Source organism: Condylura cristata, unplaced genomic scaffold (genome assembly GCF_000260355.1).
Source record: "Condylura cristata isolate star-nosed mole 26May11 unplaced genomic scaffold, ConCri1.0 scaffold00008, whole genome shotgun sequence".
In the NCBI taxonomy this organism is placed as follows: Eukaryota; Metazoa; Chordata; class Mammalia; order Eulipotyphla; family Talpidae; genus Condylura; species Condylura cristata.
Genome location: NW_004567109.1, coordinates 38,184,878 through 38,209,478, shown reverse-complemented (window position 1 = coordinate 38,209,478; position 24,601 = coordinate 38,184,878). Strand labels below are relative to the sequence as shown.

Sequence of the window (24,601 nt, the reverse complement as noted above, 5' to 3'; positions counted from 1 at the left end):
AGATCATGCTTAGTGAGATAAGCCAGAAAGAGAAAGAAAAATACCGGATGGTTTCGCTCATAGCAGGAGTATAATGGACCAGGCGAGAAAATAACAAGAATAATGAACAACCATATACCAGAGACATTTTGTGGGGTGGAGTGGAGAATGGGATCAAAAATGGGGTTGGGGAGGGAAGTGCACGGGATTATGGTGATGGCACACAGGTGACTTGGTGATGGGAAACCCGTGGGGATTACAATTGAGATTGGAAAAAAAATGTACAAAATGTTGTAAAAATAAACTGTTATAAAATTTAAAAAATAAAAAAAAAAGACTTTTTTTCAAGTAGATGGAACCAGTTAGGCTGCAAAAGCTCCTCCACTTCATCTAGCTTATGTTACCTCCTGTGGGATGGTGACAGTCCAATGCCTGGTCGCTTTGCATATAGTAATCGAATAGCTGGGCCAGGAGTAGAGTAGAGATTACAGAAAATGAACATAGCACCAACCAGAATTGACGATGCTGCCCGTCCATCCTGCCAAAGAAAATGCAATTGGGGGTAACTTCCACATCAAAATTAATTATTTGAACATCAAAATCTGTCCCAGCTATTTAAATCACAAATCAGCAAGGGAAGGCTTGTTTTTAGGATTAAACCGACTCTCCTCCAACCCAGAAGAAACCCAACAATATAAATATACTAGTTCATATAATTTCTGAAAGATAATCTAAACTTCAAAGCAACTTTTGATGTGTAGGGCCAAAATTATTGAGGTCTCTAGGTTTAAGGCTATATGTAAAGTATTGCTTTTAGGAATATGCTATAAAAATACTTCACCCAAAGTATATTTCTTTTTGTTATATAAAATTAAGAAGTTTAACTTGACTCAACCTTCTTCAGTGGAGGAAACATGCAATCACATGCCCACAGATGGTGTCCCAGTCTCTTTTTGAATGATTTAAGTGTCAAGGAGCTTACCTGATGCAGTAAAATCTAATTTACAAAGCTCTTCCTAAGATGAAATACATTGAACTGGAATCTATGCTGCTCAGTGATTCTCATGTTTCCTTTTGTCAAGACCAAGAGTAAACCTATTGCTTTCTCCCTGGAAAGCCCTTCACATTTCTTAAATACCATGTTTTTCCATCAACATTTTAATATTACAGATTAAAAATATACTCTATGATAATTACTGCTATATCTCAACTTGATTGGGCTAAAAGAGGCTGAAACAGCTTGAGGGTGTTTCTGGAAGAGATAAGCATTTGAATCAGAAGACTGAGGAATGAGCCTCATCAAAATGGGCAGATATCATCAGATCCATTCAGGGCTCATATAGAGTAAATAGCTTAAATAGAAAAGAGGTGAAGAGTGAACTCTCTTTTCTTGAGCTGGGACATTCATCTTCTCCTGCCTTTGGATATTAGAGTCCCTGGTTCTTGGACCTTATACCACCATCCTTGTGGTTCTCAGACTTTGGACTCAAACTGAATTATGCCCTTACCTCTCCTGAATCTCTACTTTTAGAGGGTATGGGGTGCAACTTCTTGGTTTCCATAACCATGTGAACTAACTCCTATTAAAAAACCTCTTTGGCCCTCCCTGGTGGTGCAGCAGGTTAAAGCACAGCACTGAGAAGCTAAAGCCACTTCCGCATGAGTTCTATTCCCGCCTGCCCGGGAGGTGACCACATGGCGCGGCAGACCTCTCTTGACCCGCCCACTGCTCCCCTCAGCAGTGTATTTCGTCAATCTGCCTGTTCTGCTTCCCATTCTGACTCTGGTGAAGCCTCTCACCACCCCTGAGCCTCTGGCCTGTACCCCAGTTCTGTATGTACAAATAAATAAATCTTAAAATATCTTATATATTTCTCTATTTTATAATATTGATTCAGTTTCTCTGGGGAAACCTAATACACATTCTGTTTCATGCTTCCTCCTTTGGTATTCCATCTTAAGAAGCATCATAGTAAGTAAATATGACATAGTAATTTATAAGAAACATGTATTTGGTTTCCATCCACAGTTCCTGGCTCACAACCTAGTCTTGGAAATTCCTAAGTATTGAGAATATCAAAGATGTTTCTTGTTATTTAATGAAGGCAACTTCTGGAAAATATCTGAGAATGCTGTGGTTAGAGCACTGGAACTTCCAGGTCCATCCCTACCTCTAGACTGCCAGGCAAGGCAAGGAGCTAAAGGTTTAATTGAATTAGCAATGATCAATAAGTTAATCAATCATGCCTATGCAAAGAAGATTCCATAGAAGTCCAAAGTAAAGGGCTTCTGAGAGTCTCTAGTTAGTGAACAAATGAAGATGTGGGGGAGAATGGCCTGTCTGGAGAGAGCATGGAAGTTCTGTACCATTTCCCCATAACTTGTTCTGTGCATCTGTTCCATCTGGTTGTTCTTGGGTTACAGCCTTTGAAATAAATCAATGATCTGGTTTGTAGATAGATGGCTTTCCTGAGTTCTGTGTGCTGCTCTAGCAAATTAATGGAACCTAAAGAGGGTGCCCTGGAAACTTCTGATTCATAGCCAGTTGGTTAGAAGGAGCACGACAATAATGTGGGCTTGAGAAGAGCATCTAAGTCTGAGAAGGAGGTTCTACGAACTTCCAGTCTGTAGCCAGTCACTCAGAATCCAGGTAGCAATTTAGTCTTCAGTAAATGAAAGTCTCGAAAACTAAGCTCCTTACCTGTGGAAAGTGATGCCATCTCTAGGTAGATATTGTCAGAATTGACATGAATTTTTGGACACCCTGCTGGTATCTAAGAATTGTTTGTTGATGTGAAGGAGACTCCACACATAGCCTCCTCAGAATTGAAAACAAACATAGTGGACTTCCTCTGATCAGACTCCAACTTTAAAACCATTTAAATGTGCTGCCCAGATGTGAAATGCAAGGAAAGAGATGCATTCTGTCCAAACTAGAGAGGAAGTATCATCTTCCTTGGAGTGGACAATATGTTTATTGATATACCACCAGGTCAAAGTAGTTCCAATGCAGGATTAAAAAACTGTAGGGTTTTATTGATCTTTTTCATCCACTAAAAAACTAAATTCTTTTTCAGATGCTATGTTAAGCTAATAGAAAAATGGATTTTATCTTTAGAGCCAGAATCCATTTACTTTTATGCTGTGTTTAATTTCACACTGTTGGTTTCTGCTAAATAACCAACTATGAAAAAAAACATTTTAAATGCAAATTCATATTATCCTCCAAGTTCTGAATAATTGATAAGTTTGATCTCCACATCTTTAGAGCTGTTCATTAAAAGGCCAACCAAATAGAAACTTCTGTGAGGATGCTGATCTATTAATCAGCTAACTTTATTTTTTTATTTGTATATTTTTGCATCATTTTTCATTTTTGTACAATGCATAATTTCTCATCCCAATCATAGTCCCCATAAAATTCCCAACACCAATTCACCCCTGTACCATCACCACTGTCCCTTGTTCTCTTCCCACCCCTGTTTTGATCTTATTCCCCTGTCACTCCCTGCAGACTGTCTTTGGTGTATAGTTGCCTGTTGTTAATGAGCTAACTTTAAAAGCAGATACTCATTCACAATTCAACTAAGTATATAACAACCTAGTTCAAATTTCTCTACCTTGAATATAAGAAACTGAGAAATACTTTGCAACAATAAATCTAAAATCCTATCTCTAATTTACTAGTATTGCTGCAAAAAGTTCAGTTGATTTGATATACATGGTTCATAATGAACCAATGTGGATTCCTCTTTCTTAAGAATTTAAAGTTATCTGTGCAAAAGGCACAAAATGATGTAAAAATAAACTATTATATTATTTTAAAATATAATATTGGGAAAAAAACTCATCTGTGCAAATACTTATATCAGAAATTTGCCTTGAACTGCTCCTCCAAATGCTCACCAGATATAACATCTCCAGAATCAATCTCCTTTGTCATTTTGCGGGGGGAAAAAAATCTCTCTTCACTTGACTGGCACCTCTTTTTCCTGTTTCCCATATTTCATAAGGAATCAATTCATATTTGCTTTTCTAAGTGTTTTCAGTATTCTGTTACATAATAACTCTTGTGCTGTGAAATTCTTTTATGATCTTAACAGTTTTATCTTAATTATCACTGTTAGCCCCTTTCTTTCTTGTCATTAGTTTCTTCTGATAAAGGAAATAGAATAAAGAAGTTAAAATTATACCATGTACCTAAAAAATTTATTGTCCTTACCCCAAGGATAGTTATATTTTTTAAAGACATTTTTCTCAAACTTAATTCTGTTTAGAATTTAGCTTGCCTCACATTCAAGTGCAAATGTCTCTTCCTTTTATCTGTCATGCAAGTATTATTTTAAGTTTAATTTTTATCAAAAGATAAGCATATGCCTACTATTTTCAATAAAATAGCAGTGTATATAGAATGTAAGTAAAACTCCCACCTCCAGGTTTCATACCATTTCCAAAAGACTTGTCACAGATTTTCAGCTACGCAGGTCCTTTTTAGTGACACAAGAGTATAACCTGTCTCTTCTTCTTCACTGGCTTTTTATTTTTTGTGACTATATCATGAGAACTGTTCTTTCGAGTCAACTTCCCTTACTAAGTCACCAGACTTATGCTCTTTGCACTTTTAGAAAGTTCTTGAAGGAAGAGAAAATCATCAAGGTGCCTAACGGTTACTTAATCCCTAAAAGTAACCTGTGACACAATCTGTTTTACCTCTGAAAGGAAACCCTTTGGTCCATAACACCAAATTCCTATGAACACCAAGTGTTCCTTTATTGTCGAGAGTTTGAGATGTGAAGTAGAAAGAAGAAAATTTGTTTGTTTTTTTTTTAACATTCCTCCCTTTTTCAGCCAACTACTCTTAAAATGGGTATGGGGCAGGAATAACCAAGAAAAAATAAAACAAAACAAGCCACTCTGAAGTTTACAGAAGCAATGTATAGCGCCAATAATTCTGCTACAATTTTACTTGTATTTTCATCTGGGCAGGTGTTCTGTCACTTATTCAGACCTTCCATACCTGGGGCACAAAGGTAAGGAAGATAAAGTTGTTGTCCACAAGATGTTCATGTGGCCTAGTAGAAAAACAGGCAGGTCAGAAAGATATTTAGATATATAGGTGCAATGTTCATAATGTGAAAATACTCGCGAGTCAGAAAAATTGTACTGAAATTTGAGATTAAAATGATGGGTGGGAGGCCTCCAGAGGAAGGACTGAGAAGAGAGATGCTTAGAAGTCTAAGAAAATCATCAACTCAATGGAAATAACTGTCAAATACAGTTAATTTATGTGATGACTTACAAGGGCATAGATATATTAGTATCTCATCTTTATTCAAACACAAAATGTAAGAAATATTCTGATGTATTTTTGTCAGTTTTATTCATATGAAACTCAAGGGCATTCTTCCCTGTCACTCATAGCTCTTGGTCCACCTCTTTTATAATTTTTTGCACACTGGAAAGACCCTGTATTCAGTGGCTGTTCACATAGCTGCTTCTTCCACTAATAATGGAGTCAAAAGCAAAAAATAGCACATTCCTCCCTCATTTGCATTCTTTGTTCACATCACCTAATTCCTAGGTAGCGGCTCAATAAAGGCTCATTCAACTTGAATGTTACTGTTCCCACAAACAGCAACAACAAAAAAGGTTACTACTTACCAAGCAGTGGACAACACAAACATTTTTGGGATTCTGTAGTAGCCAGTTATACATATTCCGACACACAGCAAAAAGGTTGTGCAGACTGGGGGCCTGCCTGATGGGCCAACTGCATTCTGAGACCTGTGGAAACACAGCAAAAGATATGAATTGCTCTTCTGACTTCCTTCCCATAAGCAGGTGTCACACCAAATAACTTCTGGAAGTGATGGTGTATTTCTTATAACAAACCCTATGAATCCAGGAAGAGTGCACATACAGAAAGCATTGCTGAATGTAGAGATACATACAATTTAAAAACATTCCTTTTCAGGAAAGCTATAAAAACTCATCCTGAAATACATTTTAAAATTCAACCAGGCCACTTAAACAACATATGTGGGTTTCTTTTATAATGTAAAGTTATACTGAATTCAAATTCTAGGAAATATAAAATGTTTAGACCTGCCTACAAGATGTTTAATTGTAGGATTATTTTATAGTAAATGCATGACCCCTAACTTAATCCCATTCTTATGACAACATGAAAAGTTTTGCCTAGTGAGCCAAAGGTGTGTGGACTGTGGCTTATTTCTTTTTGTCTCCAAAGAGGCAAACATCAGTATTTTCAGCCACTGAATTAACACAGAATCCCTGGAATTCTGCTTGGTTCTGATCTATACAACACTTATATAAGACAGGTAGTAATATGATCCCCATTGTGCAGATGAGAAAACTGAGTGCCAGAGGTTGCCTTGTCTTTCTAAAGTCACACTGGTGGTAGTACTAGCACTGCAACCTAGGTCTTTAGAATACATATGGTAGACATAAGCTTTAATTGACTGAAATTTATTGAGTTAACTAATGAAAAATAAGTTTGGACTTGTGCAAGCTTTGTGACTTGTGTAAGTGCCAGCTTATTGTCAAGTTTTAGTCAAGATAACTGCTCATATCTGTCTCCTTCTACAGACACTTAGCTCCCTGTGAAGAAAGACCACCATTCATTTTTGTAATACAAATCCAGTGTGTAAGCTCTAATCAAATGACAATTGTGCAGTGGGATTTTCTGAGTAAATGAATGAGAGAAAGAATGAAGGCATGAGCCCATCATCTGACAATTGCTTCTTTTAGTAAGATTTGTCTACATGTGCAATGTCTTGAGAAAGGGACATATGCATCATTTTTACTAATGTTTTTAACTGCAACAATGTAAAAGCATAGAAAATGTATTTTCCCAAGTAGTATTTATAAACCTTTTAGAAACTGTATGCCGCTCATTCAAACACTAAATGTCAGTATCTATAATGAATCTTAGCTAAAAGTTGGCTAAATTGTTCTTAACACAATAGGAAAACAGCTCTGGAATCATTAAATCAATCAAGTAAATAATATTAATTTAAAGTACTACATAATTACATATTTACTTGATATATAATTATACATCATTAAGCTAACATACAATTAGATTTTTATAAAAGTGTATGGCTCTGTCTAAAGGAGCAAAAACATTAAGGAATAAACATAATCAAATAAAACAATGTTTTAAGGAATTAGATCACTGCACAGTATTTTTGGAGTTCTCTGGGGTTCATAGCTTCATGCAATAAGCACAATCCTTGAATATATGATGCTTCACGATACTGTCTCCAGTCTTCAGTTTGGAGCTTCTGAGCACCAGAGAAGCTCTGTGCCTCACAAGCTACCATATACCCCACAGTGGGAAGAGGCCAAAACAGCACTGGAGCTAGATGCCACTCAATTCTCATCTTCCCATTGTGTGAGAAGGTGGCATAAGCATCTCACTTGTTGCTAAGATCAAAGGATGCTATGGAGAATCACTGAAGAGTCATATCAGTGATATAAGTCTCTGGCACAATTTTTGGAGGACAGGGATATTTCAGCCAACCATTTATCATGGCATTATATTATTGCCAATGTTAGAATTAGCTACCACTGAATGCTTACTGAATGCTTAAGGCTAAGCCAGACACCGCTCTCAAACTTACTCCTTACAGCATATCTACAGGAAAAAATTCCAGGTATTTATAATTTATTCTTACTGTCGTTCCCACTTTAAACAGGAAAAAATTGAGACTCTGACGAGGTGAAGTGACTTACCCAGAAAGAGAAACAGCTGAAATGTTGAAATGAACTCACAATAATTTTTAGAGTTTCAAATTTTATTTTAAAACTAATAAAAATGTGTATACTTCCTATAATATAGTAATGTTTAATGACTGATTGTGACTACAATTTCATCTTATAATTGTGGAGTGGTTATGGCTTCATGTGATGATTATATTTTGCCAACATTAAGGCATTTAATTCTATGAAGTTTACAGAAACTGTAATTTGGATATCCCTGATCCTCTGGCTCCCAGAACAAGAGTCTTTTTTATTTTTCCTTTTCCACTATTCCCCGTCCTGCTGCATGGTGGCAGAGGGAAAGATGAAGCATAAGATGTAAAGACTCTTCTATAACTACCCACACCGGCAAACCAAAAGCAGAAACAACTAAGAACTATGGTGACCCCTCTGGAAAGAAAAGATGGGGCAAAGGCAAAAGTTAGACTTGCAAATAATTATAAGTCCTCTAAGAAGTCCAAGTTGTTTCTAAAGGGGAAGAAATCCTACAAGATCATGTAGTTTAAAAAGAGCAAATGGAGAAGGATTCTAAAAGAACCAGCTGGGTTTATTTTTCCTATGCTACTGACTGAGCTCAGGATACTTTCCCTTCCAATACCATGCCACAGAGGAACAAGGAACCCCAAAGCACTGACCTGAGTATGAGCACTTCAGTCCAGCTTAGATGCTGGCCATTCATCCAGGTTTCTATTTATCACTAACAATACCAAGAAATGTTCCTGATATTGTGGGGGCACAGCCACTAACTTTCTATGCAGAACTTGAATCGGGTACACACATTTATATATACCCAATAGTGAATGAATGCAGTGTTTTTTTGGAAGATGATGAAAAAGGCTTGGGTAGAGACAGTGTTGATATGTATACAACAGTGTGATCTATTTAATGAAGCTAACTTGTATACTTACTACTGGTTAAAATGAATTATGTAATGCATATTTTACCACAATTAAAACAAAAAGGAGTGGAAGCACGTGGTTTAGCTCTCTAAAGCCCGTCCATGTAGCTAAGACAAAGTGGACATAGGTCTTCTTAACTCAGATTCTGTACTGCTGGTTTAGATGGTGCATTTTGTTGGTCTCCAAGACTTTATTGTAAACACTGCCACTTTTTTATTTCCTCAAGGTAGATACTGGCTAAGTCAAAAGACTGCCACTCAGAACTTTCTCTACAATTTTGAAAAGTTATTCTAGTACCTCACTCTCTATGCAGTGTTATCTACCAAGTGTCATTTGGAGTTGGATGAGTTGATAAAACTGAAACTAAATACAAAATCCTATTTTAAACATTGTTACATATGCAAATACTAAGAAAACTGTTATTTGATGGTTTCATATGATTCTTGTCAGTCCACATGGTATCTACACATAAAAGCTAATTGAAATACAGAATGGAGTCCTTCAGGACCAAAATTCCTTACCCTGCTGTGAAACTTGGCAGTTCTATAAGACTTGGGTGACAGATTGTATACTGTGTAGTGGTCAAGATGTCGGGAATCCAAGAAGCTTCGAATGTCATCAACCTGATTCCTGAATCCTATGTCAACACTGTCCAGAGGAAAGGACATCACTAGGAGGTGTGACATAGAAAAAACATAGGTTAAACCAGTCTGCTGTCATGATGAGCAGCAACTGAAAAGTGATCGGTTGAGCAGTTAACATGAGAAACTTACCAATAATTCTGGAGGTAACATAAGTGAAGTCTAAATCCCCCTTCGTGTAGCTAAAGGCAAGACAGGAAACAGCACTCATTAAATGATCGAAATATGCCAAATTTCTTTTTCAATCACTTTCCCACATGACCTGGGATCTTCGACTCAGCTGGCATATTCTGGCCTATTTCGACCCTTCACTCTAACAAGGAGAGAAGATAGCCCATAGTCCCAGAGTGTAAATCCACTATTCCAACAGGTGCATCCCAACACTTTTTACAGATGCTACTTTCTGAACAGAAGCAATATCAGGATAGAAAATACTGCTTATTTTATTAACACTGATTCCCTCACTCTCTTTGCAAGAAAGTATTGCCCGTAGTGTGAGCAGCTAGTGGGTAAGATGTGATGCAGAAAGAACAAAGGGATCCCTAATTCTCCCCTAATTGGGAACTGGAGGTAAGGGATACATTTTAACTTTAAACAGAAAAATTACAGTCATATATTTGACTTGACTTTTGAATTTCTCATTCAAAACTTCACATTGTTAAAATAACCCTAAGCCTTCTAATACCCCAAAATAGTTGTATTTGGCCGGTTTTGTAAGAATTTTCATACTGTAAAAGGATAGAAGACTGCTCCCACCAAATGAATTTTAAAAGGCTACTGAGTTACAAAACCAAAATTCTTCACTGGTTATAAATCATAAGTATTGTTTGTTAAAATGGCATGTACATATTTTCTTATCTAATTCTCAAACCACCCAAAGATATAAGTCTTACCAGCATATAAAATAAGGATTAAAGTGGTTCATTCACTGGTATAGATCACATGGCTAACAAGGGAAGATACTGCACTAGAACCCAGGATGCTGGAGTCTTAAAAGTGCAAACTTATCCTCTAACATCCCAATGAGCTGAGTCCTCCCAGCTTGTGCTAATCATTTCTGAAGGACCTGGCTTTTGGCTTCAGTAACATTCTCCAGTCAATTTCATCCCATGTAATTTAGAGCAGAAAACCAAAAGTCTTTGAGCCAGATAAGCAGTTGGTAGGTAAACAATATTTGGGAGGACAGACTTCCATCAACTCTAAAGAACATACATACCTGGTAACAGATTGTATAACTCTAGAAGATGTGTCTTTGAGAGTATCTTTCAAGTTGTCCTTGAGGTTACTAAAGAGCCTCCCTGCACCTCCTTTCACCATGTCAAAGAGACCTCCTCCATAGCTGGGCTCCATGTCTGGAGATGAAGCACCTGTCAATGAAAAATAGAAAAGTAATAGTACAACCTACAAGGAAATCCATATACAGATTGGGTTCTGTCTTCAGGAGTCTAGGAAAAACATTCCTGAGGTGTACATCCTGCACTCAGAAATTACTGACTCTGGCCCTCAGAAGCCAAGGCAAGGCCCTCACTGAGTCTCATGAACAGAAATCTCCAGTGTCCAACACTGTAACCACTGGCCATATGTGCCAACTGAGTGCTTGAAATGGGCCTGGTCCAACTTAAGATATGCTGCAGTTATAAACCACACACCAAATTTCAGAGTAGGGAAAAGAAAGGAATACAAAAGAAGTTGAATTGAATAGTTAATACTATTAAATCCATGTCGCCTATTTCTTTTAACTGTGGATATTAGGAAATTTCAAATTGTGTATGTGGCCTGTATTACACTTTCTTCAAACAGTCTTCAGAGAGACTGTTGAGGAATAGCAGCAGTCAACTTAGGCCTTTGCTTCCATGCAGTCCTCTGTCTGAAAGACCCATCCCATGCCTATGTGCAAACCAGTTTACCCTCATCATGATAAGAACCTTGTGAAGGACCTTTGTAGTAGCTCATAGGAATGAGGATGCAAGGTGTCCTTGGTGTTACTTGTCAAATATTTCAGGTTCTCCTCCCTTACAGCTCATAAAATTGTATTTTCTGGCCCCAGCTCTAATCCTAGATTTCTCAACCTCGGCACTACTGACATTTAAAGCAAAACACTTCTTTTTTGGAGTGGAGGGGCATTACCTTGTGCATTATAGAGTAGTTAGCAGCATCTTTCACCTCCTACAGCCATTAGATAACACCATTAGCATCTCTCCCCTACAGGTTGTGACAATCAAAATATTTCCAGAAATCTGGGGGGCAAAATTAGCCTGGTTGAGAACCAGTGCTGTTGCTAGTCTATGATATGAATCTCAGCCCTTCTCTCCCTCTCTTTTTCTCTTTCTCCTCCTCATTCTCCCCCTCTTCCTCCATCTTTTCCCCTCTCCCTCATCCCACCCCATAACAATCAGCAAAGTTTGAGATCTTTCCTGATCTGTCCAGAACCCCTGAATTAAGACTACAGACTTGTGTGGCAGAGCTCCCAGCTGACCTCTGATGAATGTGTAGCATGAATGAGCAATAACCCTTTATTATTCAAAGGCATCAATATTTTGCGAATATTATTATCAACGTACAACTGAGTTTATAAAGATTGATACAGGCAAGAGTAGAGCAGGTTAATGGAACCAATGGCTAGGGTGACTATGGACAGCCTGGCAGTCAAAAGCATGAGTCATTCTCAACAAGGTCCTGGCCCAGTCTTGCTATTCCTAATTGGGTGGTCACAGTCTTTCAAAACCTCCTTCTCCCTGTCTGTAAAATTAAATTTAAAATAATACTTGCTTTGTAGGTAAAATTAAATGAGTGCAAATAAAGCTATTAGCATAGTGCCTGATATATCTAGGAGTCCATGGATTGGAGCTATATGTTCATATGGCCCACCCTGACATTTTTATACTGATATTTTAAGTCTTGGTTAATTTATCAACTATATGTGGTACCAAAGGTCAATAACAACATCTATTCTTTTTAAAAAGCTCCAACACTTATTATGCGCTTTAAAATGTGTAAAGAGCATAAAACTTAAGTGCTCTTACCAAAAGTAAAACACAACACAAAAGAACACAAGGATGCTTTTAGAAAGACATATTTAGTGTCCTGGTTAAGGTGATAATAGCATGAGCACATATGCATGTACAAAAGCATTAAGATGCAAGCACTAAGTGTATGCAATATTTTATATATCCATTATATTCAATAAAATTTTAAATAAATTGTAAGAAATAGAGAGTTGAAAAAGAATTATCTGTAGATTTTTAAAATGTCTTAAAAGCAAATCAACTGAGCATACTGTGTGGACTTTATCTGGAATTTAATTCAAACAGTGTAAAAAATTAATGATACTTAATGAGCAATTGTAATTTAAATCCTTATTAGGTATTTGATATTGTTAAATTTCAAGGCATTATATTCAAAAATAGTCCTTACATTTTAGAATAAATACTGAAGGATTTATGAATTAAACATTTACAATGTTTAAGATTTTTTAAGTAAATAAAGAATCATAAGAATACTCGTGTAATAAAAACTAATTGCAAAAAGCTATATAGCTGTTAGGATTTGTCTAAGCATTGTACCTATATTCATTCATTGTATCCTCATAGTCTGCATATGAAATAGATAATATTATTCTCTTTTATAGATCAGAAAATGGGCACAGTGGTTAAGAGATTTGTGTGAAGGTGTATAGATAGTGAGTAAATAAATGACAGGAGAGATTTGTATCCTAGAAACCCTTCCAATTATATCCTTCTTTGTTCTCCCAATATTATTGTGAATTTGATATTTATCATTGCAAATAATTTCTTTAAGCTTTTATTACCTATGTAAATATCACTATCCATAAGAAATATATTATTTTCCATGCTTTCAAACTATATATAAATGGTTTTCTATTTGCATTACTGTTTAAAATCCACCTATGCTGATACCCCATATAACTGTAGCTCACTTAAAATATGCATCCATTAACTCACTGGTGGCCACTAAGATTATTCCCCTTAACAGTATGATTATGAATGCAGTAGCTTGATTACATATAGGAGATTCTCTCTAGTGTATTCCAGGGAGTGGAATTTGCTGGTAAGTAAGAAATGCACAGCTTTGAATTTCTAGATATTGACAAATCATTTTCCAAACTAGATCAGTTTAAATTCTTGCTAGTCATGCATATGTACTCCCTCATTCTACATGCCCTTAGCCCTCAGAATTGTCAAACTTTATTCTTTTACCAACCACTATAGTGAGCATGCAGCTATATCTCATGTTGGTCTTAAACTGATTTCCCCAATTACAAATGCAGCAGTATACCTTGTATTTATTGGCCAGATAGCCACTGAACTTCCTACGTATAATTTAGATGTTCATACATATACCTCTAAGTACACATTGACTTATGTCTATCTACCCTGATCACATGGGTTACTGCTAAGTCACTATGAGGTACCTACTTGAAAATGAAGTTCCACTAGAAACTTCAAAGAACAATCAATGATGGTGAATAAACCAATGAATGGACACACAGATAAACATTAATATATATCACTTAGTGACTCTCCTCACCTAAGAACTTCCCTTGGAATTTTATGTCAGTACAAATTCAGAGTGGGAGGTAAGAAGAAATGAAGGCTCAAATAAAAAAGGAACTCACCTAAGATTATTAGTTTAGCTGACTAGGGATAGAGCCTGGAATTCAAACTGAGATCTGTACAGTTCCAAAGCCTCTACTATATCTACATCACACACTACAGCTCCATAGCAGTTCACAATTGTAACAGCTGTAATTAGGGCAGTCATTACCTGCCTTGTATACAATCACCACATGCCTTCTCCCTGTTCTCCAACTTCTACATGTATGTCTTTCATTTGGTTGCTTTCATCTGGTTGCTTTCAGCAGCAGCTATCTGGGCAACAAGCACACTTATAAATCACTGTGTCTGTCAGGCCAACCAAGCAATCACACTGTGTCAGTAGCCTGAGTTCCAATCACCCCCACTGGCTTATGGCCCTGAAAAAGTGTCAAGATCTGTTCTGATGGGCAGCTCCACAGGTTAGGGGCAGAGCTACAAATATGAGTTTGTTCTATAGGATTCTGTGACCCAATGATATAAGGCGCATTGTTTTCCTTTAAACACACCCCATACAAAAATCTGTAGAGTGTTTTCATTTTAAAGATAGTGAAGCTAGAGTAGCATAAAATGTTTATAATTATCTCATTTTCATTTGCAGTTACTCCTCTGGCCTGATCACCCTTCTGATATTATTACTGTTCCAAGAGATGATCTCAAATTGATTATCCAGACCGCTCTCCAACTCTCAATTTCATGCTAGAACAAAACTCAGGAGGCATGAGCCTATTAAATGTTATAAATATCCTTGACTACCTAAAAAGCAGACCCTTATCATCTCTCAGGCTGAACACTGTGTTCACTGGAGCCTTGGAATCCTGATGAAACTAGAATCACTTGTCAGAGTTCATCTGTAACTTCAGAGACCCAAATCACACATCCAACTAGTCAGGACACAAAAACAGAGGACATTTTCGGTACTTGTCCTAATGCTCCCTTAAGTAGGTATTCTGACTCTTCTTAACAAGCTACATGAAGGCCAGAAACACAGATTCTCCAAAGGATATTTGAGCCTCAGCTAGTTGAGAAGAAGAGCAGAGGAGTTTCCAAAAATGACACAACAAAAGGGAAATGATGCAGTCAGAAAGGAAACGTCTGCAATAGATCGTCAACAAACCACATCCAATCTGCTTCCTACTTTTGCACAGTCTGAAAAAAGAACAGCTTTTGCATTTTTTTTTAAGATTTATTTATTTGTGCACACAGAACAGGGGTACAGGCCAAAGGCTCAGGGGCAGTGAGAGGCTTCACCAGAGACAGAGTGGGGGGCAGAACAGGCAGATTGAGGAAGTACACGGCTGAGGGGAGCAGCGGGTGGGTCAAGAGAGGTCTATCAGCCATGTGGTCACCTCCGGAGCAGGCGGGAATAGAACTCATGCGGAAGTGGCTTTAGCTTCTCAGTGCAGTGCTTTAACCCGCTGCGCCACCAGGGAGGGCCCGCGTTTGCATTTTTTAATGAGTGCAGAAGTCCAGAGGATAATGTTTAATAAAGTGAAAACAATGTCAAGGTCATACTTCAGTATCTGTAAATAAAGTTTTATTAAAATAGAGCAAGTCTATTCTTTCATTTACATATTGTCCAAGGCTGCTTTCATGCTATGGTAAGATGAATAGTGTGCCATGGAGTCTAAAGTGTTAGCACACCCTCCTGCTCCCTGGTCTAGACACTTGGAAAAATGTACATCCTTAGGAATCCAGAGTTTGCCACCTTTGAACTTTTCTAAATGTTTCAACTAAAGTGGCACTCAGTAAGAACACACCCTTCATAGACTTGCTAAATTACTGATGGTTCCTAGGGAAGCTGAAGGTCTCAGCTAGTGGTAAGGGTGGAGACAGGGCCAGACTGAGAGCGTGAGAGTACATAAAGAGAAAGATCCAGGCCTGGGCCTCTAAGACTCCAGAGTTTTATTCTCTAACATTTTGTTATTCTAAAATCTCAGCAAAGTAAGTTAGAAGGAAAGAGATAAATATCAAAAGGTTTCACTTATATGAGCAATATAGAGAAGCCAAACAAAAGATCAAGAAAAAGATGAAACTAGCAGGCAGACCATAGCTCTGACCAATACAGCAGGGGAAGAGGAAGAAGAGTTAAAACAGGGGATGGAAGAGGACAAGGGACTATGGTGATGGTTCAAGATTCTATGGTGGTGGGAGAATTTTGGGGACTATACCTGAGGGGAGAAATAAAGTACTGTCCAAAAATGAACAAAATGCATGAAAACAAACATAAAAAGTTAAAAATTAAAACAAAATCAAAGTTCTTAGAAACTTAGTCTTCTTCAGGGTGTCATCTGTATTTCCACAGAGACACTTTGACAGCCTTACCTTTCCCGTTTCATTTGTGAGTTATTATTCTGTAATGTTCAGATCAGCCTGTGTGAAAGATAAAGGATAAAACTAATTTTGGCTTTATGACCTGCTGATATTTATGTTCCTTTCCACCAACAGGGCATTTCCCTCTGGTTATTTGAGAGTTGCAAATAACCATGTCTTTCCCTGGCTTCCAGAAAGTTGCCAATGGCAGGACAGAAATTCCCCACCCTAAAAAGTCTTTTCAAGGATGCATCATTAGCCCCAGACCTAAGAAATGCTATTCCTTCTCCACAATTCTTGGCAAGAGGTGGGGAGCCAGGGCTATCACCACAGAAGGTCTCATCAGCCTTGTGTATTACTGATTTTTCAACTCTTGGCTTTGCTGCCATTATGAGACTAGGTCACATGTGGGGATAACGAGACATATCATGGATAAGACCACTGCCTTGGTTTCCACAACCAAAGATTGCTTAAATCTTATTCCACATATATCCCAGTCCTGGAAACTTAAAGATAAGAGGATTGTCCTTGGGAGAGAGGGGCCATAGTTTGGAGACTTGTTTTTCCACTTAAAAAACTGTGTGACCTTAGGGCCTCCCTGATGCCTAAGAATTAAGTCTCAGTGTTATCACCACTATCCCTAACCAGGGGATATGGTGCAGGCAGACCTCTTCTGTCTCACCTGCTACTCCCCTCAGCAGTGTATTTCAGTAGCTCCACCTGTTCTGCTCCCCACTCTGTCACTGCACCCTCCCCATCCTTGGCACCTCTGGCCTACACCTTTTATTCTATGCAAACACAAACAAAAAAAAAAGCTGTGTGGTCTTAAGCAGAGTTTACTTCTCTATGTCCTCTTCTCTGTGTCTTCTTTATAAATTAGAGCTGCAGTAGGTCCTCAAATAATATCATTTCATTCAACAGCATTTGCTATAAAGCTGATGAGAAAAAACAATCTCTGACACCACTTTCATTATATGTCATTTTACCTAAGGTTGCAGTTTTCAGGAACTTTTTGATCTCATTTGATATTTGATATTTCCTAAAGCAAAGAAAATTTTAATTTGATTCATAGACATTCAGCTCTTATGTAAATGAATTATCAGATTGCCAACAACAGACTGCAACTAGAAATAACAACCTCACAGAAAAAATATAGAAAGAAGTGAAAAAACAACACTCCCTATGCCAAACAAGAAGTTAGACTTGAGGCAAACCCATCACAAACTATGGGCTTTATGTCAGTCAGAATTGGTTTTGATTCAACTTCTGCTATTACATACATATGTAGCCTGGAGAACCAACTCTCCAGTTTGGTAACTGACCAAAGTCTGAACTTCCTTATCTGTAAAATGGAAACATTAATAGAGTATCACATGGGATGGTTCTGATTATATAAGATAAAGTTCTATAAAACCTTAGCCTCATGGTATATTTTAATAATATGCTACAAATGATAGCTCTCAGGTGGTTCTGAGGAATGGAAAGAATAAAGCCATAAAAAAAAAAAAGGTCTCTCCAGCAAAGTTAAATACAAGCAGAAAAAAGACAAAAACAAAAACAAAACAATACAACCTGCTGTTCATTTTCAGGATTGACAAAATGATACTGGGACTGTGTGCAAAAAAGTGAGAATATCTTCCTGGATTTTTAGCTATAGCACAAGTAAACTCATGTTTGATATCTGAGAATCACAAAGATGTTCATCACAGAGATGAACATCTTCACAGCTCTCTGGTTTCCTCTTCCTTGTTGAAGTTATCTGGTGACTGGTATGGACAGTATGTGTCACTTGCACTGCTAGCACTCAGGCACTGGTTTTTGAAATATGGAGATACTTTGGTCCTATTTGTCATGTGGCCTGAGCTATTAAAATTATGTCACTTGATGCCATTACGCAGCAGCAGTCCTAGACATGGACAGATTTGGCAGACCAAAGAAACCTAGGCTTTTGCACCACCTACAAGCAGCTCCAGCACTGGCAGGCACAGGCCACTGAGCAGGTGATACCAGCGATTAGACTTTGAGAGTTCAAAGCACACAGGAACACCAACATCCAAATGTAGCCCAGCCTTTATGATGCAACAGCACACACAGACCTCTTTAGCAGGTGTGACTGCTAGAACCCTTATAATCAATATAAGGGGGAAGTTGCTAAAAGGATCTGATGCCATTCCCTATCTCAAGCCCTGGCTTAAATGGTGATCACTGAACTGGTATAGGACACCAAAGATGTAAAATCAACCAAAAAGTTAGAATAATAATAAATAATGTTATTATAAAAATTATCCTCTGGTGGGCCATCCTTGGTGGCACAACGGGTTAAAGGACAGCATGATGAAGCCATCCGAAGCCATACAGTATGAGTTCATGCCCTGGCCAGGTGACCCGCATGGTGTGGCAGACCTCTCCTGACCCAACCGCTGCTCCCCTCGGCAGTATATTTCAGTCAATCTGCTTGTTCTGCTCCCCACTCTGTCTCTGGTGAATCTTCTCACCCTCACTCTGGCCCCTCCACCTCTAGCCTGTACCCCAGTTCTTGTATGCATAAATAAATAAATCTTTTTTTTAAAAAATTATCTCCTGGTAAAAAGTTACAATTGCTTGTATATATTTGTTTGCTTAAAGACTGAGAACACTATAATTATACTATACATTATATTATCATACCACTTATTAAATATGTTGTTATCACTCTTGATACCATTAAATTGGTATGTACAATAACTTCTGTGCCCACTTTTCAGGACTTTGATGGGAGAAGTACCTCCTTGGTCCTTCCCATGCTCAGGATCTCAAAGAACATTAAAAAAAAAGGGGGGGTGGGACTAGATGAACCCAAAGTTCACTCCAGGTCCAAAGTCTCTGATACAATCATCATATGAAAATGTCCCCTATTAAACAAGTACTCTGGGTGGGTACTCTGCTAAGTAGGATCCACACACTACTCACTGAGACCCTCAAACTAAGCACATTGCAGGCAGGAGGCCCACTGAGAAATTGGCACTTTGGTGAGGTGTGATAATAGTCATGGCATGTGACAGGGGCATGCGAATGGACTTACCTACATGTGGCTGACCCAAAGCTTCTGATCTTAGCCACCTCCCCATCCTGCCTCTTTTGATGATGGAATGAAGTCCTTTGTCTCTCATTTTCCTACTTCCCTTGGTACTGCAATCCTAGGACTGAGAACAATCTGACTTGTACTAGAACTATTTGTGAATGGATCTAGCCCCATTCCCTACCTTAGCCCCAGGGGCTCTAGGTCATCAGTAACATATACTTCTTCACACTCTCCTGAGATCTTAGCATAATACATGGCATTTAATAAATGTTCATGAAACTGGGACACTACAGATGCTGCAGGCTCAGAGAGAAGATAGCAGGGATAGCTAAGAAAACAACATATCAGCCTTGGCAGAGACCTGATCTTGGCCCAACTATAGGCAATAAATATAACCAGATGCTTTCACTGTCTTTTCACACTGCTCGAAATTCTGGTTGCAGCACTTCATTCTCCCAGCACCTGCTGAGCATGCTTGCCTAAGAAATGGGGATTTCATAAAACTCAGCAAGAGCTTTTTATACATCAGTCTAATACTTGATTAAAGGACCAAGGAGAAATTTTTAACTTTGACAGATAAGAGGAGCTCATTAAGTGGTCACTACTCTTTCCTCTTTCCCAAAAGGATGTAATATATTTTAAAATTATTTTTAAAAATTATGAGTAGAAGTAATGAGAAATACAACAAAGTAAAGATTCATTGTATATAAAATGCAATGCATGGTAGCAAAAAAAGAGGCATGAATGCAAGGGATATTCCAGGTAAATGGAAGCTGCAAATTTTATTCCTATGTGGGTCGTCAGAACTCAGGCTGAAGCTGTGATACAAGTTTTGTCAGTAAGCTCTCATATAATACAATACAGATTAACTTTAAACTTATTCAACAAATATTTTAAGCATTTGATGTGTGCACCAGGGAAATAGACCTATACAGCAGATCTTTATACTCCAACTTGGGCCAAATAAAGATGTTCATCTTTGTGGAACAGTAATGACCAATTCTGTTTAATGAAAACAGAATCCCCAGTGAAGCTATCAAGAAACAGGGCTCTGCCCACCACATGGTCTCTTATCTCCAGGAAGAAAGTGACCATCAAATGCCCTTTTTCCTTCTCTAACCAAAAGATCAAAGCTTGAATTGCATTAGAAAAAACTATGACATTTCCCTATAATAACTAGCCTTGTTGCTGGAACAGAGAAAATGTCCTCATTGCTATATGACTGTCATGACAGAGGACACAGATAGAAAAGCAGAGACAGACTGCTGGACGTATACAGCAAAGAAAAATCAAGCAGAAATCTCCTTTTCAAAAACCTTCCATTTAATGGGGAGAGGGAAGACAATAGAGTCTTCAAAGAGTAACTGAGAGAACCTGAACAATACTCCCAATTAATTGCTAAAGAATCTTTGGGAAGCCATGTGCTTGCCATGTATAAAGAGGAATTTCTCAAACCCCTCTCTTTCCAGCAAGATTATCTCTGTTGGCTTCTTCTAGGCAAAAATTTAGAGTTGACACTGTAAGCAAAGTCTTCAAGAAGTTGCTCTGCAAAGGAGCAGCAACTGTTGTGGATGAATATTCATTGTTTCTAAGATCACAGTATGTATACTACACAGGGCAGGCTGCTTACTATACAGAACACACACACATGCTGCACAAATAACACGAATCACAAAGAAGCCTTACTATCCAATACTATGCTAGGAACATAAGGTATCCCACACAAACCTGAAAGATAGTTTGATTCTTATTTTTCAGATAAAGAAGCTGTCTCAAATAGGCAAATTCATTCATGCAGGACTACTAAGCTAGGCAGTAAAAATGTCTAGCTGATGCCAAGTCCTATACTTTTTCATTCCTCAGACACATCAGGTACATAAAGTCACAGAGGTGTAAGTCCTGCTCAAACACAGACTCCTAGTATTCTAGCGCTCAGTGGGATATTAGCAATGTATTCCCATGCTGCAAATGATACAGTGGACAAAGAAAATTATTTTCCCTAATTACTGTCATTAACATTTTTTAAATGCAGCTTTATTGACATTTATGAAAATATACTGCACATATTTGAAGTGTAAACACAAATTTTGATATTTATATGGATGGACACACACACTTACCTCCAATTCCATAGCCTGTGTCCCTCCTGTCATACTTTTGAATAGAGTCCAGACTTTGAGAGAAGATAAAACAAAGACACACCCAAAATACTACCCCTGATCTCCTGAGGCTATTCACCTTATCATGGTCATGCTCTGGTAAAGCTCCATGTTGTGCTAGAAATAGAATTGTATTCAAGTCAGGAAAGCCCCTTGCAGAACAATCCTGTGGGAGAGGCCAAGCAAAAGAATACTGGGATTTCAGAGCTGGAAATGCAACTTGTCAGAAGATCAGTGTCTATGTGTGGTGCTGCAATAAAGGAGAAATCAGTACAGGGCAGAAGAAAGTACCAGTCAGCTGTGAATTCCTATCTCTACTTTTAGATTTTTCAATGGGCCTCCCTGGTGGCTCACGGATAGCTTCATGGCACAGCACTATGAAGCTATCTGCAGCCAATGCAGCATGAGTTCAAACCCTGGCCAGGGAGCTGACTTGCCCGCTGTTCCCCTCAGCAGTGTACTTCCATCAATCCTCCTGTTTTACTTCCCACTCTATCTCTGATGAGTCCTCTCACTGCCTCCTACCCAACTTCTGGCCTGTACCCTGATTCTTGTATGCATAAATAAACAAATCTTTAAGTAAATAGATAAATAAAAGTAGATGTTTTGTTCAGATGTAAATATATGTATATAAATTATAGATCATATTTTGTTATATGATATTATATATCTTTCAATATTTAGTATATGTAGGACATTTGTACTTAATATGGAAATTCTGAACACATCTAAGAACATTCATCATGAGCATTAGAAAGAAAACTGGTTTTTAAAAAAGGATGACATAAGGACAAAGGGAGAGGGGGGCCTGTACATATACAGACTGCCAACATCTGATTAACTAACTTCTCTGAAAGGAAAATGGAATTAAAGCAGAGAAAACAAACAAGGTAACCATTGTTAACATTCCAGAGAACAGTCTATCCTTGCACTTATTTATTGTGTTATTATTATACATGCACACTTATTTATTGTGTTCTGAGCACATGCAGAGAAGTAGATAGGTTCTACCTCTTTTTTTTTTAACACTGAAAAGTACACTTTCAAGTCATTAACATTATCTTTTTGCCAGCCTCTCTCAGAGAACTAACTCACAATTGTTAAATGATCCTTCTTTTGCTCAGATTCACCAAGTACACATCCACTCATACACACACAGTGGAAAGAAGTCCAGAGGAGCTTATTTCCAAATCAAGAAGAGAAACAAAGGTAGTTGGGAGTTGGAAAGAGGAAAATTTTATGGAAGAGGTGGTATTGGAATTGCAGTCTGGGTAAAAATAGCTGAAAGGCACTTGAGAGAGAGAAGAGGAAACAACAGCTAAGAAGCCACCAAGTCAAGAAAGGACATAAAAATGAATGGAGCACAACTGAGACTAATTTAGCTGTACTGGGACTAGGCTAAGGAGGCTGAGAAGTGGGCATGACAGTCCCCAAAACAGATGAAGCACAAGGGGAGACTCAGTTGATAAAGGAATTTGTCTGAGGCACTGCACTGGAACCAGGATTTCATAAAACTCCCTTGGGGAACTGGGAGGACGTAAAAGATCTGTTAGAGAAAGACAGGTGCTGGAAAGGTGAGTGGCCTCCGATCCCAAAATTCTTACAAGTCAAGCTAAAGAGTAAGAATTTTACCTGTTCTCTGGGCAACAGCTTGTGTGATTTGGTCCTCATGCTGACAAAACAAATAACCAAAAAATAATTCTCAGCAGATTTCCAAAAAGGCTCAAAGAGAGCAGATTAATATTGCCTTAAACAAGTAGATTTCCCCTAGGATAACACACATTTTAGGGCATATTTCAAAAGTCAAATTCCACCCAACGGCACCTGAAGGAAATTTTAAGGCAATACCTTCAGCATATAATTATCAAATAAATGCATTAGTAGGAACCTCAGAGAGGCAGTCTCTTAGGTAAGTCATGCTGTGCATTAAAATACTCAGTGAGGCTAAGAAATCCCAGAATGAGCACCTATGTAACTGCTAACTAAATGGGAATGCAGAAATATTCTGAAGGTGAATCACAGGACATACAAGGAACAAAATCAGAAAACTCACAGTAGGCATTCAGAGGAATATTTGCTACCTATGTGCAAAGAAAAGCTGCAAGTCCTCCATTTCACTGGTGTCCAGAATAAAGCCTCCACCATGGATTTGACCTATGAAACATCTCATAAAGGTCTAGTCACAATCCTCGCACATGGGAACACTAAACACAGAACAAATTCAACCAAAGTCAATAATAGAGGTTGGCTTGGGAGAGTCCCTAACTCTAGGCTCTGTGCCAAGGAGACAGGGGCAATAATTCTCAAGGGCACATGCTCACCTGCTGGGTAGCAGGTTGGTTCCAGTCTCTCTTCAAACTCCCTCAACTCAACAATGACCCTCCATGTATTACTTTTGCCAAAGTACTCAACCCACAAAATGTGGTTGAAAAGTCAAAAGTTTTATGAATAAGCAGATCTGAATCCATGACACTCACCCTCCTTTCTTACTGCCTAACCAGCAAGCCCATGAATCCTTGAAGCCTCAGTCCCCACAACCATAAAATGTTTGCAGATTACATCTTCCTTCCTTGGCAGATTAAATATTCCTCTGAATGCCTGCTGTGAATTTTCTGATTTTACTTCTTGTATGTCCTGGGATTCAGCTTCGGAGTATTTCTGCATTCCCATTTAGTTAGCAGTTGCATATGTGCTCATTCTGGGGTTTATTAGCCTCACTTAGAATTTTAATGCACAGTATGACTTACTAAAGAGACTTGGGGTGAGGAGGCTTAAATATGATAATGATGTCTAGGAAGAAAGAGAATGGAGGCATTACAATCCCAAACTTCAGCTACAAAGCCATAATAATCAAAACTGCATGGTAGTAGAACAAAAACAGACATACAGACCAGTGGATTCAAATAGAAAACCCAGATATAAACCCACAGGTTTATGGACAGTTAATCTTTGACAAAGGAGCAAGGAAAATACAATGGAATAAAGAAAATTCGCTCAGCAAATGGTGCTGGTAAAACTGTGAAGCTACAGGCCCTCCCTAATGGCGCAGCGTGTTAAAGCACTGCACAAAGAAGCTTAAGCCACTTCCGCATGAGTTCGATTCCCGCCTGCCCCCGGAGGAGACCACATGGCGTGGCAGACCTCTCCTGAC

General features: G+C 38.2%; 1 protein-coding gene across 8 annotated transcripts in view; it reads right to left on the bottom strand.

Annotated features, from left to right (window-relative positions):
• Nucleotides 1–24,601, bottom strand: part of DNAJC6 (DnaJ (Hsp40) homolog, subfamily C, member 6) — a 128,002-nt gene that overhangs the window by 27,725 nt on the left and 75,676 nt on the right. For all 8 annotated transcript variants that reach the window (XM_012722451.1, XM_012722452.1, XM_012722456.1 and 5 more), the window contains 5 exons: nucleotides 10,521–10,671; nucleotides 9,437–9,486; nucleotides 9,185–9,333; nucleotides 5,641–5,763; nucleotides 384–517 (listed from right to left, as the gene is read on the bottom strand). In XM_012722451.1, coding sequence (XP_012577905.1) covers nucleotides 384–517; nucleotides 5,641–5,763; nucleotides 9,185–9,333; nucleotides 9,437–9,486; nucleotides 10,521–10,671 — 607 coding nt within the window. The remainder of the gene's footprint in view (nucleotides 1–383; nucleotides 518–5,640; nucleotides 5,764–9,184; nucleotides 9,334–9,436; nucleotides 9,487–10,520; nucleotides 10,672–24,601) is intronic.